At 39.2% G+C, this 26,885-nt stretch overlaps 3 protein-coding genes across 22 annotated transcripts in view; 1 reads left to right on the top strand and 2 right to left on the bottom strand.

The window, feature by feature from the left end:
* The window catches only part of me1 (malic enzyme 1, NADP(+)-dependent, cytosolic), an 84,126-nt gene extending 82,298 nt beyond the window's left edge, over positions 1-1,828 (bottom strand). The window contains exons 1-2 of one of the 2 annotated variants that reach the window (XM_086078161.1): positions 1,750-1,828; positions 1,508-1,646 (exon numbers count right to left, since the gene is read on the bottom strand). In XM_086078161.1, coding sequence (XP_085934287.1) covers positions 1,508-1,636 — 129 coding nt within the window. In that variant the 5' untranslated portion in view covers positions 1,637-1,646; positions 1,750-1,828. Of the gene's footprint in view, positions 1-1,507; positions 1,730-1,749 lie in introns of those variants that run through there. The other variant, XM_086078160.1, reaches the window with a different exon arrangement.
* Positions 1,829-15,579: 13,751 nt separating this feature from the next.
* prss35 (serine protease 35) lies at positions 15,580-23,867 on the top strand. Its single transcript, XM_086079622.1, has 2 exons — positions 15,580-15,793; positions 19,458-23,867. The coding sequence occupies exon 2, from the start codon at positions 19,476-19,478 to the stop codon at positions 20,736-20,738; it is 1,263 nt and encodes a 420-aa protein (XP_085935748.1). The 5' UTR covers positions 15,580-15,793; positions 19,458-19,475; the 3' UTR covers positions 20,739-23,867.
* A 2,265-nt stretch (positions 23,868-26,132) lies between these two features.
* snap91a (synaptosome associated protein 91a) overlaps positions 26,133-26,885 on the bottom strand; it is a 46,794-nt gene continuing 46,041 nt past the window's right edge. For all 19 annotated transcript variants that reach the window (XM_086078094.1, XM_086078101.1, XM_086078097.1 and 16 more), the window contains one exon: positions 26,133-26,712. Coding sequence is in view for 1 of the 19 variants with exons in the window: in XM_086078101.1 (XP_085934227.1) it covers positions 26,686-26,712 (27 nt within the window). In the remaining 18 variants the exon portion in view is untranslated. The remainder of the gene's footprint in view (positions 26,713-26,885) is intronic.

Raw genomic sequence — 26,885 nt, 5'->3', positions numbered from 1 at the left:
TCTCTGACAGAACACCGTGTGAATGGAGGAATCACACTAACTTGACTGTGTGTGAGTAACTTTTAATAAATGAGCATCAGACAACATTCACGTTATTCCTGAGGGATTCCAGACAAAATTATTACCACACTGAAAAGTTTAGTGGTCAGTCAGCACCATGGACAGAGATCACATCAAGCTGGGCCGATGACCTCTGTGACCCTCACTGCACTACGCAAACCCTGAGAATTCACTAGAACAGCTAGCAAGGGCGCTATTGTTCAGCATGTGTTTGTTGCAAACAATAAAGGAACAGGTTAAGTGAGTCTGCCCAGGTGGAACCTACAAAGAAGCATGTTCTCAACCAGAACAACATGCACATCATCCTTCTACGTCAAATCATGACAGTTGGCTCAGCATTTGTCAGCGTGACTAAGCATCCTCCCTAGTCTCTCATAACATGTTTAACCCGTAATATTGTAACACCCTCAAATGTGGTTAAAGGATGACATAGTTGCTGGTGCGCTTCAGCCGCTTTAGTCCCACAAGCCGTAACAGAATACACATTCAAGAAGAGCTGCTAACACAACTAACACAATAACTCTCAGTCACGCCACACACTAACATCCTGACTTGAGCCAACTTTGGAGCTCCTTTCCCTTCCTTCCTTCCTTCCTTTCTTTTCCTTTCTCTTAACCCTGTGACCTTAAATTGGAAATGTTCCTTTGCGCTTTCAATGAAGACAACATAACCACACTCAATGCACACACAATGCAACAGGAACAAATGTAAATAAATGCTAAGTTCAGCTTTGATTACTTATATTTCAAAGCTTCCTGGGAAGTGCATGGCTTGACAATCGCTACAATACAGTATTTGAAAATACTGCAGGTGCCGTGGTGACCTTATTTTACACCCCAGCAGAATGTATAAATATATGTGTGTGTGCCTGTCATTTATAATGTCAAGCATCAACACTGTTAAGTAAATGTTACATGACAGGGAGATATTGATAGTGTATGCTTCACAGTCGGGGGCTCTTTAAATCTAAATATAACTGACTTAACCTTCTGGCTAATGCTGCGTTCAGTTGCTCCTCCTGAGTCATGTACGCTGGCTACTATTATCAAAATTACATACTTAGCTATTTTATATACTTGATTAACTACTTAAAGCATAGCGATTATAACTGTGCATAGTTGTTAACTTGTTAAACCTATTGGTTTGGCATCACAGTACTAAAAAGCTCAGGCATAATGAAATATAGCTTTCAGTTACTTTCAACTACAGACATCAAAGTTTAGGGAGGCGTGTCAGTGCCAGAAATATGCTGTGATCTTTTTTTTTTTTTATGACTTATGATTTACATCACTACAAGTCATTTTGAAAGAAATATCAATACAGTATATGTTCCTTTAACGATTAGTCATTGCCGTCCTACAACACTTAAACGCATCAGCTAACCGCTACAAGCTAGAAACACATTCGAAATTCGTTTCAAACTTCTTTCCAACGTCACCACACTTACTTTGTTGAGGAGTGGGTTTCGGGTAACTTCATAGCCCCGCTTGTTTGTGTACACGAAGGCTCTTCTGTTGTCGTCGGACTTTTGCATTTCCGTGTCGCCGGATTGAGTTCTAGCCAGCCCGTGTGCCATGTTGTTGTCCCTTTAAATAGCAACAACCTGCTGTGAAGTGTGAACGCAACAAGTGGATGCGACGTGCACGTCCAAGTCGAGATGGGACCTCACGTCAGCCGCAGCAGACTCACCTCACCACTGCACTTCTTATCAACAAACCAGTTTATTGGATCCACTCAAGTGTTTATGAGCAAAGTGGCGTTGTGTGGTCGGCGACGACGAGCAAAAAATTACCTAATGCAAATTATATTGTTGGCACTATTTTTATTTTATTATTATTTTATTTTTGTATTTGTAAGTGAGGTTGGAACTTTCAAAAATTGATTAATTTATTCATAACTATTTATTGTAGACTACTGTAAAAGTCGTATAAGCTAACGAAATAAAAGTTTATTATTATTATTATTATTATTATTATTATTATTATCATAATCATCAACAGACTAATTAAATGTCTTTCTGTCAGCCGTGTTCGCTCTTAAACAGGCCCAGATGTCACAATGAGTTAATACATTTGTAAATTGAGACGAGATCATTTTTTTATGGGGTGTGCAGTGAGATTTTTGTAGAGTAAAATGTGTGCCTTGGCTCAATTAAGGTTGTGAAACACTGCGCTAGGTTTATTGAAGACTATTTTGTCCATGAAATTTTGACTATTTGCGTGATATTCTGACAACCAGTCTAAAATGTGTCTCTCACCCCTAGTCAGCTGTTTTTAGGGCCACAGTTACTGTATATACTGGACATTAAGAACCAGCTAGCAGTTATAATATAGTTTTTACTTGAGTGATAAATATCACAAGTGATTACAAATGCGTGTTTCGCTTTTATTCATGCTGATGAGTGACATTTCTTACAAGCAAAAGAGCCCTTGCATGACACGTGGAAGTGACACAAGGATATTTGAAGCAGAGGTCAGGCTTGGCGCAGTAATAGCTGTTATGTAACATTCGCCAGCCTAAAGCCCACAAGTGCGAGCGTGCAGCGGAGTTTAGGTGAAAGGTTATTCATCGTCAAGTATGGATACAATAAGGTAACTGATACAAATGCACACCCACCCAGATGATGTTTACTGTATGTCTTTCAACACAAATCAGTTGTACACATTTCAGACATTTTCATCTTTTGTGACCAGTTTAGCGCTCAAATAATACAATAAAATAAGGTCATGACATTTGGAGAGCATGTTATGATTTTATGGTGACTTTGAGCTTGTGACAAAGGTGTATAAGTCAGAGGAAAATACAGTTAGAGACAGGAGTATTTGAACAATGACAGTTCTTATGATGCAATTTTATACGACCATACTGTAAATGAATGTGTGATAAAGCAATCAAGATGTACAGTCCCTTCCAAAAGTATTGGAACTGCAAGATCAATTCCTTTGTTTTTGTTGGGTTTCAGATCAGAAGATGAATATCAGACAAAAGTTCAGAATTCAAGCTTTTATTTCTAGATGTGTTAACAACTCAGGACAGAGTACCTTTTGTTTTCCAAGTGAGCAAAAGCATTGAACAAACATTATAAAATTGGCTTAAAGTGAACAACCTGTCCACATACGTATGAAGACGGCTGCAAATGACACCCAAAATGTTGCAAAAATCTTTGTGATCAAAACCAAGTATGATTGTTTTTATGAATGCATTTTATGCTTTTGTTGTATTGGATTGCAATACATTGTATAGGTAGACCTAATGTTTTGACCTGTGAGTAATACGCTTTCCTCCAAAGTGTTCCAAAATACAGCTTGCTTCAACTTAACTTAGATTTGTGTGCTTATCAGGTTTTGTCTCATTTGGACGGTAAACATCTGCCTTCTGTTTCTCTATCAGTAGCGGGAAGTTATTTTGGAGGTTTAGGCAGGACGCCACTTGGCAGTACAAGAGCATGCGGAATGCTGGGAGAGATTTGGAAAACGCTCTGAGCCAGTGTAATCTTCATGTTTCTTTCAAGGAAGGGAACGAATGGAGTGAGCACAGGGCCTGCCTGGGTAATGTCAACTTGGTCAATAGACTGTCTATACAGCATGTTTTTTTTTTTTATTGCAGTGAGAAAATACACCTGCCAAAAATAAAGTACAATTGCCAGCTAGCTAATAATTGCTTTTATTTGCTTTTTTTTTATCATGGTGTTTATGTCCATCACCATCCCAACTGCTTATGATATGTAGAATATTGTATCTCTTTGTGGACAAGACTACAACATATTTTTGTTTTGCATTTGGGAATTGGCTTCTTTTTTTTGTTGCGGGGGTGGTTCTTCCATTACCTCACAGAAAAACTCACCTATTTCCGATTTAATGTGCCACTGCAGCATCTGGTTGTGCATCCTCGTGCTTATCTATGATGTCATGCAGTAGGGGCAGTACTGAAGTCCTGTCAGCCCACTTTGGGAAGCAACCCACCAACATGAACACAACACTGAACTCCCTTTATAGATAAAATGGTCTGCACTTTACCATCAGCACTTCAATGTCTGTCAAGCAGTATTTCTCTATCACCGGAATGTCTGCACACACGCTCTGGAGCTGATTGACAGACTCTGACATGTTAGTTGTTTGTAGCTTTAGCTTAACTTTAGCATTTTAGCCCGCCTCTATTGCCGCATCTACGCTAGCTTGATTACAACGGCGACAGTACTTTGTCAATTCAGGCTCAGTGTATGCTAGATAATCCTCAGCATTGGGGATGCTCGTGGGAGGCTAGCAAGTTAAAAAAGTCTGAGAAGAGTATGCCAAGTTGCTGATAGTAACCGGCTGGGGTCGTTGAGGTGCCGTCGTAGCAGAAAGCTACAGTAGGAAGTCCAAATAAATGTGATAGCGATCTTTTCCAAAATTCTCTATCATGTTATCTTTGAGTCTGTATACTAGCATGCTTTTATTTTGAATGCCTGGCTTTACCTACTCAAAGATGTTTTGTGTCATTGATGCCCGAGTGTTGCCAAGCGGACCTGAAGCAGCAGAATCCCTTCAGCTTCACATTCAGAACCAAAACAAGAGCATTCTTTACAAAGTTGACCTCAACATGAAGCAGAGAGGGGAGCTATCAATCGAGGTTCACGCTACTGTAACTGAATTGTCTTTTTTCATCGGGGCATATGAAAAGAAATGTTGTTACTATTTAGAGATGTGTTATTGGTGGAAAACAACATGGCATTTACACAAAGACCACCTAAATATTAGGTATAATGTTTATAAAAAAAATTCTAAGCAATGAAATGAGGTGAACGAAATAATGATATGAGACTTTTTTTTTCCTTTTTTAACCGTTTGAAATCATGTTACAAAATAAGCATGAATGGATTTGTTATAAATTATAACTGTTCAACAAAGTACAAATGGAATGCTTGTAAGACACAAATATAATTGAATGAACATAATGGTTCTGTCTGGTTGCTTTCGAGACATAATCACAAATAAAATCAGTACATACAAACATCATATAGTTTGCAAGTTAGAGGTGTACTTCCATTCAAAAAGAGATCTGCTTTCAAAGCTCTGTTGGGGACATTGATGACTGTGCAGAAATTAATCAAAAGGTGAGAGGGAATAAAGGTTAAAGTACAGAGCAATAAGAGGAGTTATATTAAAACTGTTTTGGCATGTACTCACCTCTGGGAAACTCGTTGACCTTTTAATTAATAATTTCTGACATGTTTATGTGATAAACACATCAAAATCTTTTACCTTTTTGTGGATGCCCGAGAACAACATTCACAACATTTGCTGATTCCTTGAGGGACTCGGAAAAAAATACAAATGTAAATGTTGACTAGACCCACATTTCATTCTACAGTTGTGTTTTATTAAGCCATAGCTGTTGTCATTTGGACCTTGACCAGAGCGTGCTGTAACCAGCAGTAGTCTACCAGCAGAGGAAATGTTGGATGTCTGTTATGTAGGCAAGGTGATACTGCAAGTCTGCTGTCACACTTTCTTTCTTGCTTTCCTCGAGGTCCTTACAGGACCTTCCCCCAACCACCCAAATCAATGAGCTCTTTCATTGATGTCTGGTCATAATGTCCCACTGTTTGAGCCCACGGATATTTGGCAAGGTGGAAAAATAGAGACGTTTAAGCTGTAGCTTTCCTGTCTTGCATTATTAGAGAAAGCCAAGTTGACATGTGTAGTGTGAGAAGGAGCTTGATCAGAATAGGTCAGGCTCATTAAAGGAAAACCTGAACATGTCCGAAGAGCAGCCATACAACCTTCAAACTTTGTGCCAAGCCTGCACACAATTTTCTCAACTAAATGAAATCAGTTGACGCATCTTGCACAAAAAGAATATAAGAAAAAAATGGACGTCCTTCTGGGTGCCGCACACGCATTTGAAACATTGTCATTAAATTGCTTGCTCGCATGCAGCATTGTTTTTGTTGTTGATTTTTCACTGATATGTAGTCATAAACACATCGAGGAAGTTAACAAATCTTAGCACTCATAACATTTTACTGTGTTGCTGTTTGGCATTGCCCACATTCCATCAATCAGTTGGGCGGAGTGAGGATTTATGGCCCGTGTTGCCCAAAAAACACATGAGGCATGACTTAATGCATCTTCATAAGCAAGTCAAAACTTAGCAGTTACCATGGCAAGCTGCTGCTTCAATTCCCACCTTGTTCTCAGACCCTTTGAAGTATTGTTTGATGAAATGCTGTATAATGTCTATTGTTGTTGTTGTTATTATCATATACATTGAGAATAGTATGCAATGCAAAAAATGGTTAAATATTCTACCTTTTCTTTAGGAGAGGTCTTGCCTTGTCTGTCTGTTTCATTTATGCTTAAAAATATGAGTATGATTGAGGAGACTTTTAATATGAATTGTGCCCACAAATCAAGGTGTGTCACACAGAATGATGACACGTTGAAATCACTGTGTCGTGGGCAGGACTTTTGCAAAACAGAACTAGAAAACAGTTTGTGGGTCTCGATTTGTACAGAGAAAAAATGATTTAAAGGAACATTAGCGCCGGATAATAAACTAAAGATGAAGAACGCCAAAGTGGGCCACGCATCCTTCAATTTTGTGGTATGCAGCCCTCGGGGGAAAGTTTAGACACCCCTGCTTTGGGGTCAAAAAGATTACATAAACACACTTTACAACTGGTTTGATGCCTTAATCTCCCCTCTTTCCTGGAGGAAACACAAGACATTTTCTACAGTACTCTGACATCATTTTGATGCATTAAAATCAATCAATCCTTTTCTAAACCACTAGGACTGGGTCCAAAAGGGCCCGAGACAACGCTGGGTTATTTATATCCAGCACATTGAGTCAAATTTTTATACAAGGGTTTACAAAAAGAAAAAGAAAAATACCCATACTATTCCAATGAGTTAAAGCTACCAAGAAATGGGCTACTAGGTTGTCAGTATAGGTATGGATCACTGTAAAAAGAAGACACATTTTATGACAAACATTTTCTAAGAAGAAGAAAAAGCAGAAACTGCCCCTGTCCAAAGTCACCACAGTAGTCATTCACATGATTGGGGCCCTATTTTGGCAGACAGGCGCACGTGCGCTGCACGTAAAACGGGCACGTTTTCATTTTAGTCAAGGGGCAAGTATAGTTTACCGTATTTGCTCATTTGGCAGCAGAGATGGGAAAAGTACTGACATTCTCTAATTGAGTAAAAAGTACAATTACTTGTGTAAAAAAATGACTTTGGTACTCACCGAAATTATTACTCAAGTAAAGGAGAAACGGACAGGCTCTGAAAAGTACTGAAAAAAATACACAAGTACAGTAATGAAGTATTTGTACTTTGCTACTTCGCATCTCTGTTTGGCAGACTGTGTTACGCCTCACTGGGCGTTCCGGCAGATGGAGGGCATTTTCTATTACACATTGCCGGCAAACCAGACAATTTGTTTACAGAAAGTAGACTACAAGTTAGACCAGCTAAAAATAGGTCTAAGTTGTGGCAGAGGTGGGGCTTTTTTGGTGGCGCATTCGGCCAGATTCTGAGCTCCGTCGATGTGTGTGGTTGATATCATTGTGTATTTCATTCAGAAATATGACAACGTGGGACAATTCCACTGAATCGTTAGGAGAAATAAATTCCTCCAACGAATTATTATTATTAACATCTTAAATATATTTTTACGACCACAGAATAATACTACAGGCAGTTAAAAACTGAGATGAAAATGAGGTGAGCCGCATGTGGTCTATGGACCATAGTTTGGACGCACCTACCCTCAATGTTATGTCAATTCATGCATTGAAATCCGCACCTGCACTCCTCCGTCATTTTCCCGGTTTTGTTTCTATTGTATAATACCAATCCCACACATGATTTTGCTAACATACAATATTTGCACAGTATTTGTCTGTCCCCTCGTGTTAGCCCCCTAACTGCAATCATTCCAGTGACTATGAACGAATGTTTTGAAGCCAACTCGAAAGGTCTGTGAACCAACACCAACATACTGGATCTGAAGCGGGAATTCTTCTTCGCTTGCATCAGTTAACCATCTCAACAAATACCTTGATCATTCTGCACCTTCATCCTCTCTCATCTCAAGTTCTGGCAGGGTAACAGGAATTGAAAACACCTCATCTTTCCAAATCCTCACTGTAAACAGTCAGTGATACATGTCACATTTTGTCTCAACAGTTGTCTTGTCTCCGTGCAGACATGCTGCAGATCTGTGATTTAGGCTGAGGCAAGAACTCTTTGATAAAATGTGTCTTTGTTATGCAGAAGCAGCTCCCCCAAAAATGCTTGCTGTGTTATTCAGTTGAGTGCTATTGTTTTAAAATAGTTGTCTTGTAATATTTATTGCGTTAATTGAAAAACGGGTTAATTTATTTGTTGTATATAATAAAATAAATAATAAAATAATTGTTCATTGCATATTCATTTTATTATTAACTGAAAATAGACTGTATGTCTCATGACATTTGATTAGCTTCTCCTTTTTCCAGGCCTCACTTCTCAGTTAATGTTTAGATCATTGTTTGATCGGTCACGCACAGAGCTTTAGTATGGGATACACAGAGCTATTAGGTGCTGTGTGCCCACACATGTAGTCTGAAGTAGCATTTTAAAGAGTGTTCATATAAGCCGTAATATACTTTGAGGGTTTCAGAAGCAAATGACAAGCTCATCAGTCATGAGGAGAAACTCCACATCCACAGATAATATCTGGAGCATGACAAGCGCAAACAGGTAGACTGCTGACTTGCTGGTTTATTCTCAATGTAAAAGGAATCTTTGGTGAATATTTCAGATGCAGGAAGGCGTGTGATGTGGAGTGCTATTTTCATGTTTTTACTGCAACAGAAAAAGAAAATATGGGCAGTCAGTGTAAACACATGCACACATAAACTCAGCCTTATGCAAGTGCACATGCTGATCTAGTTTAAAGTTAAAGGTAACACTCTGCGTGCTGTCAAAGTATTCCCACAACATCTGCTCAAGACACATATTAGCGTGTATTATCAAAAGTTAGCATCTTTGTTAGCTGCAATGCCACTGTTATTGTGCCACAGCTAAAAGAGAAGTAGAGGTGGATGGAGTTTTGTTGGATGCACAGATTAGCACTAGCTAATAGCATTCGCTTCTAATGAGCAGCACTTATTTGCTTTCTCATTGAAGTTGTTTAGTGGTTGAGCTGCTACTTCCTCAAGTGAAATGATTTTGGGATTAGGGGGTCCTTGCTGAAGCAGAGCTGCCTCTTGCCTGTACAATTTAGCTCCATGTTCATGGAAATTGTTGGAAAAACGACATTTTGTTGGAAAACGATCCTTATGTTTTCCGCGTGTTCGTAATGTTGTTTTCAGAATCAGAGTTGAGATCGGTGAACAGTTCCTTTGAAGGTTTTATTTTATTCAGAAATTTCTGGACAGAAGCACATGTGTGACCAAACCATTAATTCCCCATGTGTCTGTCCCGCTCCTTCCACTTGCAGTCGCCATTATTCTTTCAGCATCCCAAAAAGCCCCTCCCCTTCCTCTTCCTGCTTTGCTGCACTTAAGCCCCCTCCCCTTGCTTTGCCCTCTGAGTCTCAAGACAATAACAAATGGTCAATTGATATGTAAACATTGCCCGGCCACGATTCCCCCCCCCCCCCCCCCCCCCCAGCTGATCAACCAGACGGAAACACAGTTTGCCAGACATCCTGACACTTTTGTAGACATAATACAACTTTACAAAGGAATTGATTATAACACATTTTCTCCCCCGAAACAGATGGCTAATTAAGTGATAAAATGTGGAAGGAAGAATCTTCAAACGTTTGGTCACATTATTACCCTCACCAAGCTTTACTAAGGAAATTAAAACAGTTATGACTAAATCCAAACAGTTCTAATTAAATTGAAACAGAAGATTCTCTTCAAAATGCATACAGTAGCCTAAATGCCATTGGCTCAGCTCTATATGGAGTGGGGTGTGCATTTGCTCACTTGCATGAGACAGGACTGTTCTCTCAATTAGTTAATTTCACCAAGACAAGATATAGTGTGTATAAATTTATAAATTGTGGTTTTTGGGGTATTTTGACGGAGGCATGTCACTGGGAATGGAAAACAAGTATAATAATAAATCTCTCACTTATTTACAACCCTAATGTATCATATTTAGACCATTTTTAATTGTCTATGCTATCACTATTGTTTAGATTTACAATGGGTGATTTATGGTGTATGTATGCAAATGTTTTCACCATACAATGAAAGCTGTGAACGTTTTTCTGATTCTGGATCTAAATCAGTCGATTTTGTTTCATTTAAATAAGTCCGAAAAAAATGCTCATTGGTCAAACTGCGCTTCATTGTAACTTTTGGAGATACATACACAGTTAGATGTGACAAAAATAAACACAAGCTGTCAGTCCTCTGTTTTAGTGTCTTACCTTGGTATGTTGCAGTATTATACTTCATCGTTTTTATGCTGCCCTCGTTCTCAAATTAGTTTAATCTGTGAAGTAAATCGTGAAGACACTCCTTTTGCTTTACTGTCGTTTGTCAACATGTCTTATTTGACTGATGTGTTCACCATAGCATGGTTTTTGCAGCAAGTTAATTTGCATTCATCCCTTGAAGTACTGTAACTCGACATTGTTCATTCACGATTGAATGAACAATGTCGAGTTTGCACCTGCAGTACCTCAACAACTCCCCATTTCTGGCGTAAATTTTAAACTATTAAATAAACACCTGGTCTGATGTTAGAGATTTATACTGTATATAAATGTTTAACTTGTTATAACTGAGAATTGTTGAACTTCTGCCTTTATTTCTCTTATCAGCACCAGTATTTTGGTAACACTCAGGCGCACCGTGAAGCACTTCATGACTTGGTTAAGACAAAAGCATGGCAACAAAAAAGCTGCTTGACATCAGTATGTTAGCAATGTAACTCTAGACGTGATATAAACATTTAAATATCCACATTTACAGTAGATAACTCAATAGACCGACTCACCGGGTCAATAGACTAGATGTTTATCATAAAAAGCTAGAGGGTAAGCCAAAAACAACATATCCCATCAGGCCGTGCTTCAATGGAGCGAGGCTTGGCTCGTAACATGCAAGACCTATGGGATACTGAAACAATGCCATCAGGTGAGCATGGAAAACAGACAGGAAATATCTTCCAGATCAAGTACAGTAGAAGATCAAATAAATTATTAAAATAAGTTAGTGAATAATTAATCAATTAATTTGAATATCGTGGGTGTGTGCGTGTATGTTTGTTAGGTCATATCAATGGTGGTCTGTTTAGAACAAAGCAGTGGAAGTGAACTGTAAGTCCACTGCAGCCTTCTGAGTGATTTTATGAGAGGTCTGTGCAATGGAGTAGATAGCCTTTAATGTATTTGCTATGTACAGAAAAGGGTCACTTGGGTTTTCAAAGATAAAGTTTTAATGAAAAAAAAATTGCCCCCATTTAAAAGTGGTGTTAATAAAACATATAACAATTCCCACAGTTTACTAGATCTCTACTAAATTATGTATCGACCACACCAGAGTGCAAAGGGAGCACTTCCCATGAGGGTGTGACACGGGGCACAAAAGACCCTCTATCCTCAGTAGACAGGCCCGACCTCTCAACCAAAAATATCACTCACTGCTTTTCTCAAAACCAAAGGCTGCAAGCAGAGACTTGACTCCCTCTTGTTCTATTTCTCTCCCTTCTTGCTGTAGAATTAGCTTCACAGCTACGCATGTGGCTAGTGCGCCCAAAAATTTAGCATGATTCTTTGCGATATTCTCCTGTTGGTATTCATGGATGCTTGAACTTTCACATGGTAATAATGGAGAGAAAAGAACAGTATTATTATTATTTTTTTACACTTTATTCGTCAGGGACCTCTCAGTTTGGCACCTTCTCATCATGCTAACCTGAGGCCTCGTTAGATGTACCAAACATGGCGCACCACAACATCACCTTTTTCTTTAGCTTGGTTTGTGATTTGACAATCCATGGGAGTTTCATGACAACACATTGAAAACGTTTTCAATCTGTTTGAAAAGGCAGATCTTACACGAAACTTTATATGAACCTCATCCACGAGTGTTAATTGTAACTGCAACCAAGCATGCTGGGAAATGCCTCCAATTCTTTAATGGTTTGTGATGTGCCGATGCCACGAAAATAACCATACCTGTAGAAAAGGCCACAAAGTGATTTGTTCTTTGAGAGAAATGTTAATCGTTGACATTTACATTACTTCACCAATAACTAATTTACATACAAATGTATGTAAATACTTGTTAATTTACATACAAATGTATGTAAATGACCTAACCCTATGGCTAACATTGTTCTTAATAAATATTAAGATGAACAGTCTATAGTCCACTCTCAACCTAACTTTGCTCTTTGTTTATTTAAGTGATGAGGGGGGTGGGGGGGCAACCAAGAAATTTCAGCGATTTAAGAATGCCTTCTTTCGTGGCAGTGACGTCCAGAGCTTGATTAGAAAAAAATACTATTAATTAAAATCACACAATGACACAGACACAGAAAAACACAAAACACAAAGAAAGACACAGTTTGATCGATTGCAAGAGAGCAAATGGCCCCCGGGCTGCAAAATTGAGACCCCTGATAAAACTCTTTAAACCCCTTATTTTATTCTTAAGCTGATTATATTCATTTAGTCTCTTGAGTCTCATGATCAGGCTTCACTATTTTGACAAGGATGTTGTTGAGTTGTAAAACTTTCAAAACTTCTTCCAGTGTTGTTACAATGGACGACGCTTATGTTTTATATGCTCACTATAAATGGCACTGCCTTGACATTAAACCATGCAGCATGTTTCCAAAGAGTAATCAGAAATTTTCTTAAAATGTATGAAATAGAAAGTTGAAGAATAATGTTCAGGCAGACTCAGAATGTAAAGGATTGTGCAGTGTAGTTGATGTGCACACCCACACGTGTGGTCATCATCACCCTCACGTATGATGATCTGCATCATGAGTTTTAACAAGCTGCATCAGGTGTGCATGGCCACCCAAGTCTTTCTTACCGCCGACTTCCTCTCCCAAGCATTTGCACACGCACGGAAGCACTCACACTATCATCAGTGGTGGAATATTATAAACAGATGGCTGGGAAGGACGGAGCCAAGTAAGGGATTCTATATAGGTCACTTTCTAATGCAAATGACATCACAGGGGCCTAATTTTGTCTCATGCCAGATGTATCACATCATGTATTTTCATCCAACCATTTTGTTCTGTTTGTCCAACTGAAACTGTTAATATTGCATATACCAAATCAAAACGGTGATTGTGGAACTAAAGAGAGACAAACGCATATAGTGTACAGCACAATATGTCAGTCATACATATGTGCCTCATCTGGTAAAATCCCACAAAATACTTTTTCCAGCTGAACTCCCTCAACAAATTTGGGAAACGCCCCAAACCATTAAGGTGCACCTGTTCCCATTCCCACACACATCAGCACATAATTTAGAGTTATATAAATAAATTGTGGGTACATACATATTTCCTTCATAGTGGCCGCAGTTGCATCCAATGGGTGGGGAGAAGGTTGAATGCCTCACACCAACTCCTTGTCTCTCACGAGGAAAAAAAGCTGATGACTGTAATTTGCCATTTCATGACATGAAATTACAATCCATTCATTGTCACTCTGTCAATTTTGCTGTTGTTTCCAGAATGACATTGAAGAGTTTACTGCTGCGTCCTTGACTTAAAGACTTTTCGCAGGCCGGCACACAGTTGATCATGTATATCCCCACCTTGGGGAGGTAATCAACTGGGTGGAGGGTTCATAATAATAATAATAATAATAATAATAATAATAATAATAATAATAATAATAATAATAATAATAGTAATAATAATAATAATAATAATAATAATAATAATAGCATGCATAACATGCATACAGTATATTGCAATATAAACTTGATTATCATTGGTTATGAATGGGGAAAAAGGTGTGATAAAGTCTGCCTCAAATTTCTGAGTATGGACAGGCCATCTGGCATAGAAGGCAGATGCCCGGTGGGCCAGAGTCTGTTGGGGCTGATGCGATGCTATTTCATTATATGATTAGCCTCCATTGTACCCAAAGGACCAGCCAAAATTTAAAAGGAGCAGCCCATTAATGAGTTTACACTATAGACAGCAAACTGAGCTAATCAACATCAGTCGCAGAGCTACATGGCAGCCGTAAATGGTCAGGAGTCATGTCTGACCAACATTTTTTAAGAGTCTGCCTTTAGAATAGAATGTCAGGCAAATTGAATTATATCCATAATTTTCACACCATAGCAATCACACAACATAACTGAGAAGTCATTGGTTATCATAGCAACTGCAGTGTTTCATGAAATAAAATCCACACATCCAGAACCTTGAGGACCACATTCATAATACAAGCAGAAGCAAACCGAAGTAAAAAATCTGTGTTTAGGATTGTGAAGAATGAAGAGATTTTTGTGTCATTGTGCTTTTGAGATTATTCGAATTTATGGGCCAATAATGGCAGTATGCAAAACAGCTCTGATTTGCCATCGGGCTGGTCTAAGTCAATATGACAGTTTTTTGTTTTTTGTTGTTGTTTTTTTTATGCCAGTGCAGCCCTGGGGTTTGAATTTAATTGTATTCGCTGTGCACGTGTGTGTTTTTATTCCGGCTTACTCCCACTTTCCAAAAACACGTTAGGTTAACTGAGAACTCTTAAATGTCCACAATCTGTATGTGGAAATGTGAATGTGAGCAGTTGTTTGCCTCTCTAAACCCCAGTGATTGGTTGTCCACCAGTCCAGGGTGATCCCCGCCTCTTGCCCATCTAACTATTCCTCCAACCTTCAGTCCCAAACTGATTTTTAAGCAGCCATTTTAACATTTTTAAATTACAGGTAAGTTCAAATTTAGAGTCGCATGCGTTCAGTGGCAGGACAGGAACACACTCAGATTCAGACTACAAGGACACATCAATCCATATTGTTAGTAGTAATTATTGATTCAAAAGTACTGAGTAATTATTGGAAACACGCACTTCTCAAAAATTCTAAGGTCTACGTAATTGTTGCAGCCTATTGTGTGTATTAAAATCACAGTTGTTGAAAGTTTTTTAATAACGGTAACATCACAAATGACTGAGTGTGTTTCTGTCCTCGCAATTGTATCACATTCATTTAGGCGGAAAAGTGTTGCAGATGTTGAGAATGTAGGAATTCAGATCCGTAGCACCCCCCGCTATTGTTGTGAGAGCAGTGGAACTAATTCCTATAGTGTCCCACACACAGAATGAGGCTTGATTATGCTCCTGTTCTGTGCAGGCCGCACACCATCACATCTCCGGTGCTCTGTGGCTTCTGCTGAATACAGGGCCAGGACTTGCTTGGACCACTTGCTGGATGTAGCCCCACCCACATGTGAGAAGAAGGCTTTGTCACCGGAGAGAGGAAAGAAAAAAAAACTATTTTTCAGATTGCGATTGCCTCCCCTCCCTCCCTGCCTCTCTTCTCAGCATCAAGTGCTTTCAACTTTCTCTGCCACCACTTCGAAGGAGCAATGAGGAGAGAGGAGCTGTCGTCCTGCTGATGCCAGGACGTCTGGGATGAAGTAACAACCGTTTGTTTTGTCTTTTTAAAAAGGACTTCCTTTGTTCATCTTTTAGGACAAACGAGCCAGATATTGCGGATTGGTCATATCCATTAATCGGATGCAAGCAGGTAGGACTAGTATTTAAAATTTCTCGTTGATGGAATCAATCTATCTTGTTTGGGTTGTTTGTTGGGATTGTTTTTTTAAATCAACATATTATTTTATTTATACTTTCATAAAATTTGAGTTGATTCCTTTCAAAGGGGCGTTTAATACTGAAGCCATAAGAAGTGCATCACTGTTAAATTTGTATGCACATTTCTTATGACGTTTAACCAGTGCTGCACAGTCAATGCATTTTCATGCATCTGGCAAATAAACTGGAATTTGTAGGTTTTTATTTAGCTTATATAAGATTAAAAATAGATTTTACTTTACCTATTGTGGGAAGCTAGCGATCATCTTGAATGTTTTAAATTGAAATAAGTGGTCAAATAATCAGCAATAAATCGTTGAACTACAAGATAAAACCTTATTGACGCGCTCTTTGAGAAGACTGGAAACAATATCGCCCTCTCTCGGTCATAAAGTGTACACGGCGCCAGGCAGGAGGCGGATGAAGAGGGCACACAAAAGCTGCTCAGTTTACTTGGGTGGAAAATGATTGAACTCGAATGTGAGAGCTTTGTGTGACTAAGAGCCATGGTGGCCGTATATCAGTCACTTTCCACCCCGGTGAGTTATTGCAGACTTTCCCATGTTTTTTTGTGATGTCTGAATTTGGCTGAGGAAGTGTGAAGTTGAACAGGCACCAAAGGTTATTTTAGTCTCAATTATTAGTCTGTTGTGTAACTCTCGGGGGCTTTTTTTTTATCCTTTGTTTTTGGCAGGTTGTCTTGGCTCCTACTTTAAAGGGCTTTGTGCTTCATGTCGGCCAAGTCTTCAAGTTGGAGTCATTTTATTTTTTATCGCTTTTAAAGTATTTTCTTTCTGTATTATTTTGGACTTGGTCTATGCCTATAGTGGGGTCAAAGTGATGTAAAGCAAAATGGTGAAAGTAGTCAAGTTGACTTCAGGAGTTGTTGTGGTACTGGTCTGAGACACGACTGAATGTACAGTATATACATTCAGCTGTATAACCTATTTTTGCACCGCTATGTCCAAAATTACAGAGTCTTGATGCTATTGGTTCATTGCATCTCATCAATGAATGACGATGAGCCACTGGTGCTGACATACAGCTCATTGTAATACTGCACTTCCATATAACTGAAAAGCCATGCATCTTGGGTCCAGCCCCCCTCCACTCCCCTCCCCAGCCCACCCCAACTCAACCCAGAGCAGACCACAGCGCACACCACCGGAGGTTTATCAGTCAGCTGGAAAGTGCAGATATCAGACTGTCTGCAGCAGCATCCAAACGACTTTCTGCTCATGTGTTTGGAAGTTGTCTCCTTGACTTCATGACCACAGCGGAGCTGACGAAATTACATTTTCCGACTCTGCTGGATGGAGTTAATCGCATTAACATGGATCCAAAACAGCCTTTTCTTTATCGGGTTATCTGGTTGTATCGATGCCATACCAAGACGCATAAATGCACGTGTTCTGTCATTTATTGACACGAAAGAGGATCGGTGCTGCGGAAAGCAGACGTGGTCATAACTAAAAGAGAAGGTTAACCATTGTGGCAAACCTCCAAGCCACTGTCTTGAGCTCATTCTGAGAATCATGGTTCATCCTTACCTCAATGTTAACCACAGCTGTGACTCAAACTCCATATAAATCTCTTAACCATAGAGCTGATGCAACAACTTAGCAAGTGGCCAGTATATCCGTAGACTATGAATAATGCTACCAATCATTTCGTGCAGACTTGCAAAAAAAGCTTGGGGAAATGCTGGCTGCTGAACTTCAGTGCCATAGTTGCAACTGGCGGGTGTGTGGACTCTGGTACACACTGCCTCCTTCTGGCCTGAGACGGAGCTGTGTTCCAAGATACAATGGGAAAGCCTACTTAGGCACCCACGTTAAGAGGAATTGAAACTGAATGGCATATCTTTGGCAATGTAGGTGTAGTCTTTTTTAAAGGGATACTTGACTCATTGAGCCATTTTCAGCAGTAAAAAAAAATATTTTGCCCAGAATGAATTTGATAACTTAATTATTTTTCCATGTACAATTACTACCTTTAAAAACTATTATTTCCACATGCTGTTGAGTGAAGATGACATCACCTGTGCAGAGGAAATAGGTAACAAGTCACGACCAATCATGGCTCAGTTTGCTGACCAAACCCAGAAGACAGGTGAGCCATGATTGGTCGTTATCTACTTCCTCAGCACAGGTGATGTCATCTTCAGTCGACAGCAAGTAGAAAAAAACGTTTTTAAAGTTATTCATTGTACAAGAAAAATAATGAAGTTATCAAATTAATTCTGGACAAAATATTAACTTTTGACTGCTAAAAATGGCTCAAAGAGTCAAGTATCCCTTTAAGTATTTACTATGTAGTATATGCTAAATGTTTTCTGGTTTGGTTTGTTGATAGCTGCACTGATAAGGCTGATGTATATTTACATTGTGTTTAGTTTTACTGGAAGACACGAGCAAACAGTGTTGCCCCAAATTCAAACGAAATCAAGAACTAAAATAATTGTCAAATATCAAAATTGATAGTTCAAAGCAACACTAAGGAACTTTCAGTTTATGTTGTTTATAGTGGAGCCATATGGACAAAAGCGGTAATGTTATGCCTGAAGGAAGACCACATTTCCCATGAGGACAAGCGTAGTCAACGCTGATCCTTGACTGTCCTTTTATCCCGGTAGCTTCCCTTTTTCGTTTTTCGTTTTTGTCTCCTCAGACAAAAATTTTCTGTTGTTTTGCAACTTCTGTCAGGAAAGCAGTAATTGTGCGTTGACATTCAAATTGACTTCCGTCTTTGTAACGAATAGGGAGAGGGGGAAATAATGTATGTTCCTACCATCCTCCTCAAAGAGGTTGTAAAAATGATACAGACCGCCTTAGGCCATGGCAAAGGTAGTCAATGTTTCATCTGAAGAGTACTTTAAGTCAATGAATAGACAAAATCTGCATGATTACTTATTTGATAACATTTTAGTGCCACATGTATGTAGGAAGAACTGGCAATAAGACAAAATCTCTTACCCAAAGCCAGCTGGCACCCTCCTGTGGACTCCAGGATTTTTTTCCTCTCCCTTGGTGCTAAAGGGGGACTGAGAAAACATCCATCCATCCATTTTCTTAACCGCTTGTCCTCACAATTTATGCATATATTTTAAAATGTACAATAAAATGCTGTAGCACCCATTAGCCCTGGGTTAGCGTCATCCCTGAGAAAACGGATGGGTTAAAATCAACCATTTTAAACTACATGATTCTTTAACAAAACAACAAATGACAGCAGGACAAAATTGAGGGGATAATACTTTTGGGAAACTGTGTACCTTTCCTGAAATTAAGGTAACTTTTGGACTAACATTATGTTGTTACTACCAGGGATGCGGGTGCTGTATACCGTCAACACAATTTGTGTTCAACTGGCGGATAGAGTATTAATGACTGTGATGCTACACTTCTTTTTTTTTTTACTTGAGTGGTAAAATATCAAAATTTAGCTTGTAACTCCTATTTTGGCAACCTTTTGTAACGTGAAGAACTTGTAAGTCAGGGCACTCCTGAGTCAAGGTGTTACTGTATATAGCATATGACTAATATGGAGGAATCTTTCAACCCTGTAACCATTTTCGCCTTTTGTTTTCATTTCAGAGCCAGGCCCAATTCACAATGGGCCCTCTACACTTGTGTGTGCTGCTCCCAGTGACGGCGCTGGTCGTGGCGGCCGTCGCCGCCGAGCTGACTGCAACGGTTGACGACGAGTACACTTGGCCTCAGTGGAATTTGCCTGTGGTAAGACAGAAGCGCACTCTGCCTCTGAGCAGTCCCAACTTCTCCGCTCATCCTAAAGCGGAAGTCAGCGGAACGTGCGGGATCGAGTGTCAGCGCGGCCTCCCCTCGCCCTCCCTGGACGACCTGGAGCAGCTCTTATCCTACGAGACGGTGTATGAGAATGGCACGCGCACGTATACTTCGGTGTCTGTGCAAGGTCTCAACGAGGTGACAGATCGGTCCAGAAACGCCTCCTCCAGCTCCCGTTACAAAAGAGAAGTGTACGGCACGGACACCCGCTTCACTATTTCCGATAAGCAGTTCTCCACTAAGTATCCCTTTTCCACTACTGTCAAGATCTCCACGGGATGTTCCGGAGTTCTGGTGTCACCCAAACATGTCTTGACAGCCGCCCACTGCATCCACGATGGCAAGGATTATCTGGACGGTGTTCAGAAGCTTCGCGTCGGGATTCTGAAGGAGAAATCGAGAAAAGGGAAAGGAGGCAAAGGGAGAGGAGGGCGAGGAAAAGGCAAAAAGAGAAAGGAAGATGGTGCGAAAGAAGAAGTAAAGCAAGTGGAAGAGAAAGGAGGGAGCCGTAAAGGAAAGGGAAGAAAGAGTCGGAGTCGCCGCAGCGCAGAGGTGGAGAAACCGTCTTTTAGGTGGAGCAGGGTCAAGAAAACCCAAGTTCCGAAGGGTTGGTTCAAAGGCGTGTCTGATGGACTGACTGCCGACTATGACTATGCCATTCTGGAGCTGAAGCGCGCCCCCAAAGTGAAGCACATGGATCTGGGCGTTATCCCCTCCGTCAAGAAGCTCCCTGCAGGAAGAATCCACTTCTCCGGTTTTGATGACGACCGGCCGGGGAACCTGGTCTACAGGTTCTGCTCCGTGTCTGAGGAGTCCAATGATTTGTTGTACCAGTACTGCGACGCCAAGCCAGGCTCCAGTGGCTCCGGGGTTTACATCCGCCTCAAAGAGCCGGGCAAGAAGAAGTGGAAGAGAAAAATCATCGGGGTCTTCTCTGGTCATCAGTGGGTGGATGTGAATGGCAACGGGCTGCAGCAGGATTACAACGTTGCAGTGAGGATAACGCCTCTCAAATATGCCCAAATCTGCTACTGGGTCCACGGGGACTCGAGTGAGTGCCAGGTGTCCTAAAACAACACAGAGTTCCCTAAAACACCACCCAGATCCACTACCTTTAAACCAAAAGGACCCCCCCCCCCCCACCACCACCCCATCACCAAAATGGTGCCTGCCTCGCTTCCTGCCTGTGCCTCCCACCACACTCATCTACAAACACACACCACACAGCCAGACGGACTCAGTGTTGACAACAGCAGGAACTCCGGAACACATAAAGAGAACTGTGGCTTTTCTAATTTATTTGAAAAAAAAAAACTGAGAAAAAAATAAATATTTGAATTGTTTACAGATCAGTCCGATCTGCAGTTTTGCGTTAGACATTTGTCAATTTTGCATCAATTTAAATGTATATTTTTCTTCCTAACAAGGCTTTAAAGGGGATGTTGACTTCCCCCAAAAATCTTGACAATAATATATTCCATGCTAAATACGGTGTTCTGGTTAATATTGCGTTAGTGGAATATGAGTTAAGCAGTCAAATCCAGCAGTTGTTTACAATATCAGAAGGCGGCCATTTTGCCACTTGCTGTCAAGCAGGTTTATTATAGTTTGGGAATTTTCATTATAGTTAGTTTTTATTTTGTTTTGACTTTTGTTTTTTTAAGTTTAATTAGTTTTAATTAGGTTTCAGGGCAGCTCTGTTAGTTTTTATTAGTTTTAGTTATTTAAAAAATGCTTAGTTTAGTTTTAGTTATGGTATTAGTTTTCTTTTTTTAATGTTGTGTATTACTCGTGTGCAATATTTAATTAATACCATGGTAAAATGAAAAAAAGCAACGCCCTTATTAGTACCTAGCATTGCGTTTTGGCTGAATTAAATGAAAAAGCAGGCAAGGCAAGCCATTGGAGCCAAAAGTCAAACATAAAATTGGCACCTGGGAGCGACGTCATCTGAAGGTGCTTTCCTATTGGTTGCATGACGTCACTTCTGTGCAACACTGTTAAACGTCCTCATTCCGGTTCATATTGAGATAAATATATTTAAATCACATTTAAAATCAACTCCAAAGGCTCATGTATTAAATGAATTACCAAAGACAAAAACTAAGGAAATTTTCTCTATAAATATAGTTAGTTTTAGTTTTGTAAATGTAAAATGGATTTAGATTTTCTGTTAGGTTTTAAAAAAATATATATATATTATTTTTTTTTCTTTAACGGAAATGTTTTTTGAATTCTGTTAGGTTTTTTTAAAAATAAATTTTTCTTTTTATTTTTTTTCTTTAACGGAAATGTTTTTTGAATTTTTGTTATTTAGTTTGTTTCAGTTAACTAAAATGACCTTGCTGTCGAGTAAAAAAAGACATCACAGTTGCTCAAGTCTCAGGTAACAACCAATCACAGCTCAGCTTCAGTAAACAGGTGAGCTGTGATTGGTCGTTGTCTGACCAACTGTGATGTCATCTTCAGTAGACAGCAAGTGGCAAAATGGCCGCCCCCTGAGATGGATAAAAACGGCTTGATTTTGCTTCATAACTCATATTCCACAAATGTAATATTAATCAGAATGTCATGTTTAGACACTAGTGAGGTCACATAGAACATATTATTGTCGAGAAATGTTTAAGGTTGACTTCCCCCTAGAAGAAACACTTGAGATCTTCTGACTGTAGAGATGGTGACTGGCTTTGACGAGACCCGGGACAAAAGTCCATGCAAACTATATTCCACAAACAGACTATAGTTTAGACATAATGAATTCATGAATGGTGAACGTTTAACAAGCTGGTGTTTTGCAATGTGTATGTCAAAAAGTTTTTGTATGTCTATAGCATTCTATCACTTTCTGTCCCAGGAGGGTTCGATGGACCTTAAATTGAAATTGACCCGCCAGTTTTTCTTTGTAGCAATGAAATGGTGCCCATTATTGTACTGGTGCTTACCTAGAATACATGGTGCTAATTTATCGAACTATAAGCTTTTTGTTTGTTTTGGTTTTTGTTGTTGTTGTTTTTCCCAGGGAAAGGGGAGCCTACTACTACTGTAAGAATGATTTTGAGGCTGTTATGATTGGACTGAAACATTCAATTATTTACATGATAAATTAATTGATTTCTTATGTAAAGGGTTTAATTTGGACAGACATTAGTTTTATAAAACCAAATTGTAATAAGAAATGCAATGGTTTTTTTTTAATGGTGCTGATGTTCCCTATTTTTTTTTGTAAAAACTAATAAATACCCAATTCTTGATTCTTATGATGCAGATTGATGTACCGATAATTTAATCTGGATTATTATGTGTGTGTGTGTTGTGTTCATGACTATAACAAAATATCGTTATATTAAGAAGGTTTACTGTAAGTCAGTCGTGTCCAAACTACGGCCCAGGGGCCAACCATTTTTAAGCGGCCCACGGCATATAATAAAAAGGATATTGGTTGCTAATAAATTCATTTTTATATACTGCAGAGCTGTTCTAAATATGCAAATCAACCATTTACAATTAAACAAGTAACAGCATTTCTCTTCATAACACTGAGGTGAATAAATAAATACACTTGTTACCAGCAAAAATGGTTTCATCCATGTTCTGCGCTGTGTCAAGGTCCAAATTGTGAAAATATCACACAGGGTCTCGACCACCCCAAAATCTTGTAAAATCCTAAACTCTTTACCTAAAAGAAAGCTGTGGTTAAAAAAAACAACAACAACAAAAACACAATAGTATGTAAACAATATGCAATTGCTTGATTGACTGGTTTTGGTGTGCTTGATAATTTAAAGTAAAAAGTTTAAAAGTGGCCCGTATATCCTTTGTTTTTTCTGTATGTGGCCAAAAGAGGAAAAAGTTTGGACACCTCTGCAGTATGTAATTGAAATGCACATTGACATTTACAATTTCATCAACACTTAGGCCTACTGTAAATCCAGTAGTCAGCACAGCAGAACTAACATGATTGTTCGGTTTGTGGTTGGGCCTCAGACGAGCCCCAGAGTGAGAACAAAGTACACAAAATCAACATTTCGAAGCCAAACTGTGGCTTTTCTCCTTCGACGTGGGGCCAGCACATCCACAAAGAGATCCTGCGTTGTTTTGTTCAGTGAGGCGAGAGTTGTGGTGGGGCATCTCACGGCTGCTCCACAATGCACTGAGCATCTGACACTTCCTGGCTTTGATAAACACCGTTTTAGCTCCCTACTGTCTTGACTTGGCTCTGTGTGATTTTTTTCCCCCTTTTCCTCAAGCTCAAGGAGCTCATCAAGGGGATGTGTTTTGAGAATGCGGACAACAGCCGTGGCGACGGTACTGTAGAGGATCCCGATTCCAGGAGTGCATGGAATTGTGGCAAACAAGGCAGAGAAAGTACATTTGACTTTGAATGGCAAAACTTGTAACTTGGATTTGAATGATATCTTTTGGGAAACCAGTCCCAGATTTTTTCTGACACACGTCACATGCCATATTTGATTAGTGACTAGTTTAGTCATATTATGGTAACATTATACTATTCTATTTATATGACTGGTGACATGTATTTATTAATAGCTATTATTAATCTTCAAGTAACTTTTTTTTTGGTGGCCATTTGTAATGAAAACATTTCAACAAAAACAGCAATATGAATCAATCCACTTTCTATAGCGTAAGGGTGGAATCTGATTCCAGCTGGCTTTGGGCAAACGGCTGCGTATTAGTGTTAATTTCATCAACAAAAACTAAACAAAATTTTTTTCATCAACACACATTTTTTACCTAACTAAAACTAGACTAGACTAGACTAGACTAAAACCCTCATTAATAAACAATAACTGGGATTAAATCAGTATGCATTTACGTTGACTAATAAAGACGAGACGAAAATGTATTTCACTTAAATAAAAATTGGACGAAAATATATGGACATTTTAGTTCATGAACAAAAACGAGACGAAAATTATATGATTTTGTAAAATCTTGTCTGCTAATCTGTCACTGTCACTGTCATGTGACACACAGTGACACACTCCCTTTCAAATGCTAGCTAGCGAGTGCAATTTGCACAAACACATGGGACAGACAGGAGGTAGATTCATGGTGAAAGGTTTTTAAAAAAAGAAAGTAAATTATAGTTGTATTGTAACAATAATCCAACGGCTATAACGTTCCAACAATAATGTTAATCCGACTGCTAACTAATGCTGGCTAATTTACTAGCTCGTAGCATGGAGCCATAGTAGTCACTTACACAATTGTGTATCAAGTTGTTTTTGCATCAAAAAGATGAGAGACATTTTTATGTGAAATAGTTTTAAATCTGAAATGTTCAACATCATCTGCCGACAAAAAATATATATACAGGGGTAAAATGATTGTCCTGACTAAAACTACGTTGACAGATTTTGTTACAAAAAAAAAACTAGACAAATAAAATAATTTTTCTTGGACTAAAATGCTAGATTTATAGTCGACCAAAAATTGACTTAATATAAACGGGATGAGGTTGACTAACTATGTTAAAAACTAACGAGTGTGATTCAAACTGGACTAAAACTGAGACTAAATATTAAAATGGCTGATAAAATCAACACTACTGCGTATCCCCTGGAATGGTCGCCATGCATTTGCATGCACAGGAACAAAAGGTAGACTTGAATGTGTGTGACGATTTTTTACCACAGTAGATTAGTCAGTGTCACTATCAATGCGGTAGCGCTATTGTATTGATTACATTGAAACTTTTGTAGCTTTCTTCAGTGAAACTCGATCAAGTCAACCTACATGAAGCAGAATCACAAAAGATACATAAGTGTGTTAATAAGTAAGAAATGAGAGAGAAAAGTGCAGTTCAATCTGTCGTTTATTGCATCTCCAACGGTTTACATGCACTGGGAAGGGACATCATACACAAAATAAATTAAACAAAAATAAAATTCTTATAGCTCATCCATGAAAATGTTTCATCTGAATCCGATCTCTTTTGTACAACCTTACGTTTTCAAACAGTCAACTCAAATGGCAGATGAGATCTATCATGGTATTTCGAATGCAAATAGCATGTAGTCCAAATCCATGTCAACACACACGCACAAACACACACAAAATGTTTTACCTACAGGGATTCTTTGTTGCACGCACGATCAATAAAATGCCTTACGATGACTCTGCAAATCCTCGATGCCAAAGGAAAGCAATCAACAAATAGCAGTGCCCTGTTACAAATATGTCGTTTATATCCAGATATTTGGTAATTGGGCTGTAAACTGCAAAGTCAGATAACTTCTTTACAGTAAAACAGATCATCACCAACAGTAGCCTCGGGCAGACATCATTAAAGACAAAATAGTAACATGGAGAAATAAGCCACAAATTAAAAAATAAATGAACAAACAAAGCCTCAGTTGATGTTCCAACGTCTCACACAGCGCACACAATTTCTTTCATAATATACAATATAATTATCCCCCCCCCCCCCCCCCCCCCCAATGACACTCACATGACTCCTTACAATTTCATGTCAGATTCACATTGATAGTTCTCTTCAACAGACATACAGTACAGAATATCGTCAAATTCACCTGTGGAGTGTATGTACATCAATCAGGACTTTTTTTCTGTAAACAGGACACAACATAGTTCTCAGGTACTTCATTAAGCACGCTCATCCAATCAGAGCAGAACAAAGAAGGGCTCCTCCCCCTTTATAAGGAGATGGGGGGGTTAGGACGCCAAAGTACAACCATCAGTCAACACAAGAAACAAATCCAATCACTTTCACTCAAGAACATTTTCAAGAATTTTTGTGAGATTTAGCTTGAGACGAAACGTTTAGAAACATCTACATGAGCACGCACTTGTACTTCTTTTCTCATATATATTCGTACACGGTTTATTATAATCTGCTATGGTTCACTTTCACAGTTTGTGCTACAACATCACACAGGAGAGGGAAACAGAAAGTGGATGGAGGAGGAGAGAGGCTCTTATGTCGACGAGAGAGGACGGCCGGGCCGTTGGCAGCCTGGAATCTTGACGGACGTCAGGTAAACGATGGGAGCGACACACTCTGGAGACGAAAAGATCACAGTCTGCTCGCCTTATCTTATTCAAAGAAATATGAGACCTTCCCGGTATATTCCCACTTGTTCTCTCTCTTATGCATTGGAAATATCATTTCAAATTGTCTTTGACTCGCTTAGCACATCGACTGCCACCCATTCTCGTTAGCACAGTGGAGAG

Source organism: Leptonotus elevatus, chromosome 6, assembly GCF_054856555.1.
Source record: "Leptonotus elevatus isolate MCC_2025b chromosome 6, RoL_Lele_1.0, whole genome shotgun sequence".
NCBI classification, from domain to species: Eukaryota; Metazoa; Chordata; class Actinopteri; order Syngnathiformes; family Syngnathidae; genus Leptonotus; species Leptonotus elevatus.
Note: the sequence above shows the minus strand (reverse complement) of the source record. Positions and strands in the feature narration are given on the sequence as shown.